General features: G+C 37.2%; 1 protein-coding gene across 1 annotated transcript; it reads left to right on the forward strand.

Annotated features, from left to right (window-relative positions):
* Positions 1-5690: 5690 nt before the first annotated feature.
* On the forward strand, positions 5691-6647 carry LOC102817551 (olfactory receptor 10R2-like). Its single transcript, XM_006870288.1, has one exon. The coding sequence runs from the start codon at positions 5691-5693 to the stop codon at positions 6645-6647; it is 957 nt and encodes a 318-aa protein (XP_006870350.1).
* Positions 6648-7534: the final 887 nt, after the last annotated feature.

The following is a 7534-nucleotide window of genomic DNA, read 5'->3' on the forward strand; positions in this document are numbered from 1 at the left end:
GTGATATGGATCCATAGAGCCTAAGACATGGACATATAAGAGTGATCTCTGAATAATGGACTCTAGTAGCCCAGAACTCTCATTACAGTCTTCATGGAAGTGAACAATCCTTAACAAATGAAGAAAACACTACCCTTTATATTATAAAATACTTCATAATTTCAGGCATAGGAGTGGACTCACCACAGAATTTTGAGAAGCAAATTGGTCTAAAGCTTATCATTGATTTATAGACATATGAAATCACAGGAGAATTCCAGAAGGTCATACATGAGTTGTAGGACTATTATTTCTTTCTACAACTAATGACTTCATGATTTTTAGAGAATGGAAAATGGTACTCCTTCCGTATAAGGTGGGTATTTTAATTTACTACTCCTCTTTACAGAGAACATTGTTTTGTCTTTTAATAATAATGAACATGTACATGTTAAGAGCTGGTTAGTGTATAGTACAGAAAGGATGGGTTAAATTCAAAATGTTGTCAATTCCCTATTTTTGGAAGAACTGGAATACAGAAAACTATATGAGGGAAAGTTTGAAGAATAAATACAGGAAATAGGAATGCAAACTCAAGGCAAAATTCTGGTGTGGAAACAGTGTACCAGGAAGTCGGTTCTGAAGCACAGCTAATCTATGTAAAGTTTCTGAGGCTATAAATCTTTACAGGAGTAGAAAGCCTCATCTTTCTCCCAAGGAATGGCTGGTAGATTTGAACTGTTCATCTTGAGGTTAGCATCCTGACTTTTAACTTTTAACTATACTACCAGAATATGTGTTTAGCAAAACAAAGAGAAGAACTAACAAAACAGAAGGACAGGCATCTTGTACTCCTTTGTCTCCCAGAGTCATATCCTCTATCACTGTTGCTCTTGAGCAATGTAAGGAAAGAACTGAGAAATAGATTGCAAACCACCAAAAACAAACAAGCAAAAAACCAAACCTACCACCAAGGAGTCAATTTTGACTTTTAGTACACTGTAGGACCTAGTAAAGCTGCCCCATGGGATTTCCAATATTGTAAAGTTTTAAACAAATAGACTGTTACATTTTTATCCATGTTTGGTAGGTTCAGTACTTTGGTTAGCAGCCTTGCACTTAATCAATGACATCTGCTTATACCTTGATAACTACACTTTCTTGTTATCCCAGAGACTCAGAGGCTTACCCAAATTTGTGGCTGGTGTGGTGAGTACATACTATTTTGATAAAGTGTTTCTGATAAACTCCTTGAAATTTGGTGATTTTAGTAAGTTAAGTGTAATTTGTTAAGAGCAGTGTACTGAATGAGAAATTGATTTTTTTCTTACTGTTATACTTTCAGAAAAAATACTTCTTGAGTTTGAAAAACCATTTTTAGTCATCATTCTTAAATTTAATTAAGCAAACATGTAGTCAGCATCTATACATGTACTGAGAGACATGGTCTTGAGCTCATTCACGATTCTTAGTCTATTTAGAGAGCAACTAACTATCTTCAGGAAATTTCTACATGAAATAAATTCTAAATAGCACAAACAGTTATGAGGAGGAATTAGTAAATCTACCTAAGAAGTAATCATGGGAGGATTCCTGGAGAAGATGGGAGTCTATTCATTCCAATAGTCAGTAAACTGAGGTTACCAGAAACCTACATGCATTAGCATAGACTGCAATTTGAAGGGCAGGTGCAGGTGTCAAGCTCTTAGATTCCATCACTATAAAATTGGCTACAGATCTAGAAAAAGAAATAAAACAGGAAATTTTAGGGAGGATTCTTGGGGAGGTAACATTTGAATGATCTTTCAAAGAAATCTAGTTTTGAACAGGCAGAGAAAGGCAGGAAGGATACTGCTAGTTAGAGAAAGTGATATGTATGGAGTAAAACACTTTCCATGCTTGGATCACAGAGGTATGTTCACTAAATGCAAAAGGTTTGTGGCAGGAGATGAACCTGGGTAGGTAATATCTTGAAGGGCTGACTAGAGTGTTTGCACTTGTGTTGTTGTTAAAGTGCCATCGAGTCGATTTGTACTCATAGCGACCCAGTGTAGGGTTTCCAAGGTGCAGCTGCTGAGTTTGAACCACCAACCCTGTGATGCAAACCAACCTTGAGGTCCAGTGCTTTATCCCACAATGTCACACCAGGACTCCCTTGCACTTGTAGAAGACATAATTGACTAACCAAACAAATGAGTCTCCAGATTTCTCACTGCAGAGCTATGAATATGAACTCCTCCACTCATCGATTGTATCACCTTTGGAAAATTCTATGACTAAGCCAAGGTGGTAGTGGGCATTATGTGTCATGGAGTCAGTTCTGACTCATAGCAACCCATTATAGGGTTTCTGAGGTTGTACATCTTCATGGGAGCAGAAAACCTCATCTTTCTCCCATGGAATCGCTGGTAGCTTCACACTACTAAACCTTGAGGTTAGCAGCCTGATTCATAAACTTTATGCTACCAGAGCGCCTTAAGCCACAGTGAGAACTACATATATGGGCATAATAATATTATTTATCTCTTGGGGTAGCTAACAGGATATATGAAACTAGATAGCTGAAACATGCAATACAGCTAACAAGTTATTATTATTACCTAACCTATAAGCAAAGGAGATTCAAAAGATGTCTCTCAAGAAGGGAAATAGCATGATCAGAGATTTGACATATCTAACTTGAAAAACTGCAGGTGAAAGTTATGACTGGGAGAGGGAGAGACTAGAATTGCAAAGTCCAAATTAGTAAAAGAATAGAATCCAGAAAATTTTCTATTTTTTTCCTTGTTGTAATTGTTAAGTATCATTGAGTCAGTTCTTGGTTTTTTTGAGGAGCAGCTTCTAGATTTGAATCACCAACCTTGCAGTTCAAACCAAACTTGTGGTCCAGTGCTTATCTTACATTGCCCCATGAGGACTCCTTGTCCACATTTTTCTGTTGGATTAAAAAAAGAAAATGTGGACCAGAGAGAATGAGTCAATAGAAATAAAGGGAGGGCCTGATAGATGTGTAAAAGTGTCATAGGACTTAAACTAGAGTAGGGAAATTTGAGATAGAGGGGATATCACATGCAAAGTCAGCTGTATGAAGGCTCATGATATGCTTGGCCCAAAAAAAAGGGATACTGTTGTCTGAGCCAGGGATGCTCACTCAGGAATGATATCTTGAGATTAATTTGTGAAGAGAATTGAATCCCATATTAAGGTTTGGAGATTTCCCCCTATAAGCAGTATATAGCTATCTACTTTTAAAAATATTATTATTATTGTTGTTGTTGTTAAGTGCATTGAGTTAGTTCCAACTCATAGTGATCCCATATAGCGTTTCCGAGGAGTGACCCGAGGAGTGACTGGTGGGTTTGAACCACCAACCTTGCAGTTCAAACTGACTTTTTGGTCCAGTGCCTCATCCTGCAGCACCACATCAGGACTCCAAAATGTTATCAGTGAGTTGATATATCCAGTGTTTAGAAGTCAAATATGTTGTAATAGTGTGGAATAGACATGGGAGAAGCTTGAGACTAATAGACAGCCACAAAGCAGTATATTCACCCTGCAGGAGAGATTCAGGACAATGGTAGAGGGTATACTAAAAAAGACAGAGATGTCAGCAAACAGCTGTTTGGAATTATTATTGAGTGTAACAGGTGAAGACAATAAAAAATGGAGTCTTGCGACAGCTCTTACTGATCACTGTAACTAATTCCAATAGAAAATGCTAAAGCAAATTTCCATATTTCCGAAAATATGGCCATTTCTGAAATCCTTGATTTCAGTATTTGGAAGACATTCTGTCAGTGGAGATGTATCTGAAGAATCTGAAGATTCTTCTTTAGTATCCACTGATATTCCAAATCACAGTGATCCTGGATAGGATTTCTAAGGCTATAAATATTTAGGAAGCAGAAAGCCTCATCATTCTCCTGTGGGGTATGTGGTGTGTTTGAACTACTGACCTTGCAGTTAGCAGCTCAGTGCTTGGATAATTGCATGCTAAGCTGAACCAAAAAGAATGGAAAACATTTTCCTTTTGAGGTAATTGCCCTGGGAAACATTGATAGGGAAGTGAGTTTGCATGGAGAACTATGAGAAGCCAACCATATGGAGTCTGATGTATGATAGAGTGGGAAGATGAGTTTCCCACTTTAGAGATTTTGTATTACCTTCTCCCTGAACTTGTAATGCTTCCCTTCTGATGTTTCCATGTTCTTTGCTAATTCTCTCCAGGCTCCATTTAAGTATGTCACCTCTTCAGAGAAAGATTTCCTGGCTCTACAAAACAGTAATTGTTGTTAGGTGCTATTTAGTTGGTTCCTCCTCATAGAGACCCATTGTTCAACAGAATTAAACATGACCTGGTCCTATGCCATTCTCAAGATCATTGCTATATTTGAGTCCACCTCATTTGGCTGACCCTCCACTTTACCAATCATGCTGTCCTTCTCCAGGGACTGGTCCCTCCTGATAACCTGTCCAAAGTATGAGATATTAAGTCTCTTTTTCCTGTCTTCTGAAGAGCATTCTAACCACACTTCTTGAAAGACAGATTTGTTTGCTCTAGAGTGAGTACCCTGAATTCAGATTTTTAGCCTACTAAACTGTGATAAAATAAATATATATTTGTCGAAGCTATCCACTTTTTATATTTCTGTTATAGCAAAACTAGATACATAAGACATATCAACTAGAAAATGTTCAAAGATTCTGCTCAACAATGAGAAGTTGGTCAGGATATGCATCTCCAAAATAATCTGACTGCAAGATAGTCTGTAATATTGTATTGTTGTTGTTGTTGTTAAGTGCTGTTTAGCTGGTCCAACTCATAGCAACCCTGTATAAGGTTACTGAGGAGGGCCTGGTGAATTTGACCTGTCGACCTTGTGGTTCAAATCAGTTCAAACTGATCCCACAGTCCAATGCACTGTATCACAGTGCCATTGTTAGGCATTTGGGAAAGAACATCAGTAAGAAATTGTTAAGGACTTAAAAATTATTCATATGTCTCATGAAACACTATCTTAAGAACTATTGATATTGTATGTGGCAAAATGCAGTTATTACCATGTATAGGACACTGGCATAAGATACTAGTTAAATTAATTTATCTGATTTATTCATTTACTTAATAATCCTCTTATAGTCACCTTTGGAGGTAGACGATAGCATGCAACATAGAAGAGAGGATTTAAGTATCAGTGTTCTTTCGAAAATACTTAGTCATTCTCTCTATAAAGTTTTAAATGTTATATTGATTTTATTTATTCAATAAACACTCCTAATTGCTGGGATATCATTATATGGCACAAAAACATTTGAAAGATGTGTGACTTCTCAAAGGCTTTTATGTAGCGACACAAGCACACTGTTCATATTGTTCCCCTTTTGTGCAGATTCTGACTGTGAAGGAAAGAAAGGAGTGTTTCAGTGAATGACTTCCAAGAAGATATTTGGGTTCACTCTATGCATTTATATAATTCTCCTACTAAGATCTTTCTTTTCTTCACTCAAACACCTGAACTTGACATTAGTCAGATGCACCTAGATCCTTTAATTGATGCTCTCACAATTAAGAGTTGTCTTGCCCTGGTCTGCGGACCCTTGATTCAGGCCAGTTGATGTTAGTGCAGAAGGTGCAGTTTTTAAGTATCTCAATGTCTTGATCTCAAGCACATTTTCACTTTGTGGAGCAAGTTGCTGAGCCCAGAAGGAGGATGGACAATCATACAGCAGTAACCACATTCCTTCTGTGGGGATTTTCCAGTTTCCCAGACCTGCAAGTTCTCCTCTTTGTGGTGATTTTCTTCTCCCATTTGACCATTCTAGCTGCAAATGTGTCCATAATGGTGGCCATTAGGCTCAGTCACAACCTTCATACTCCCATGTACTTTTTCCTCTGTGGTCTGTCCTTATCAGAAACGTGTGCCACGATAGTAATCATTCCTCGCATGTTAGTGGACTTGCTATCTGACAGTAAAACCATTTCTCTTCCTGAATGTGCTACACAGATGTTTTTCTTTTTTGGCTTGGCAGCCAACAACTGCTTCATCATGGCTGCCATGTCCTATGACCGCTATACTGCCATCCACAGCCCACTGAACTATCACATGCTGATAACCACCAGCATCTGCTGTCAGCTTATGATGGCCTCTTTTGTGGTTGGGTTCTTGATTTCTTTAGCTATTGTTATCACTGTATTCAATTTGCCATTTTGTGACACCAAAATCATCCAACACTTCTTCTGTGACATCTCTCCCTTGGTCTGCCTTGCTTGTGGTTATACATTTATTCATGAAATGGTTATTTTTGTGCTCTCTGTCTTTGTGCTGGTGGGCAGCTTTATTTTGATTATGATTTCCTATATCTTCATTGTGTCCATCGTTATAAAGATGCCTTCTGCAAAGGGGAGGTATAAGGCCTTCTCAACTTGCTCTTCTCACCTTTCTGTCGTGTCCATCCACTATGGATTTGCTTCCTTTGTCTATTTGAAGCCCAAGAAGAGTGGATCATTCCGTGAAGATATGCTGATGGCTGTGACATACACAGTGCTGACACCTCTGCTGAACCCCATTGTCTACAGTCTAAGAAACAAAGAAATGCAGATTGCCCTAAGAAAAGTACTAGGCAGTGCAAGTAGGTTTATTCCTTATGTACAAAGAGGCAATAAATAGGTAGCAAATATAGAGAATTCTGAATATTTAAAAAATGTGCAGATTTGTGATGAATAAAAGCAGAACATGTAGAGTACTTCAGTGGATATTATCACTGTGTGTGCAAAGCAATTAAAGTATTAATTGCATGATGTGAAATTACTTCAGTGTTTTCATACTACAAAACCAAATACAGTTTTAAAGGACTTTTAAATGTTATATTTTTGCTACAAAGTACAGTTTTATGTTATAAAACATATGTTTATATATGTGTGTATATGTATATATGCAATACATATGTATTTGTATGTAGTAAGCATATCAAAACATGTTTTCCAATAGCATTTTCATGATAGTGTTTTCTGTGGGGAAGGAAAAAAAATTACTAAGAAGGAGACAGAAAAAGATAAAGAAAGATAACTGCTTTCCTTAATGAAAAAAAATATATGTATATAGAGAGAAAGTTCAAACACAGAAAGTTAGAAGTGAGAATAAGGAATTGATTATAATATTGAAAAAATTTAAACATATGTTATAGGACTTCAGCATATCCTGCTGAGGAACATGTTTAAAACTTCAGATGGATGTGACCTTATTTTGAAATAAGGTGTTTGCAGATGTGATCAAGTTAAAAATTGGTCATAATAGATTAGGGTGTGTCCTGATCCAATGACTATACTCTTTAGAAGAGGGAAATCTGGTCTTAAAATACACAGAGTTTTATTTTATTTTATGACAGATGCAGATATTTGAATGGTGTATCTATAAGACTAGAAACACCAAAGATTACTGTCATATAAGCACTGGACATCTAACCATAGGTTAGCAGTTCAAACCCACCAGCTGCTTCACAGGAGATGAGACTTTCTGCTCCTGAAAAGTCTTATACCCTAGGACACCCTATACAG

This window comes from Chrysochloris asiatica, unplaced genomic scaffold (genome assembly GCF_000296735.1).
Source record: "Chrysochloris asiatica unplaced genomic scaffold, ChrAsi1.0 scaffold00140, whole genome shotgun sequence".
NCBI classification, from domain to species: Eukaryota; Metazoa; Chordata; class Mammalia; order Afrosoricida; family Chrysochloridae; genus Chrysochloris; species Chrysochloris asiatica.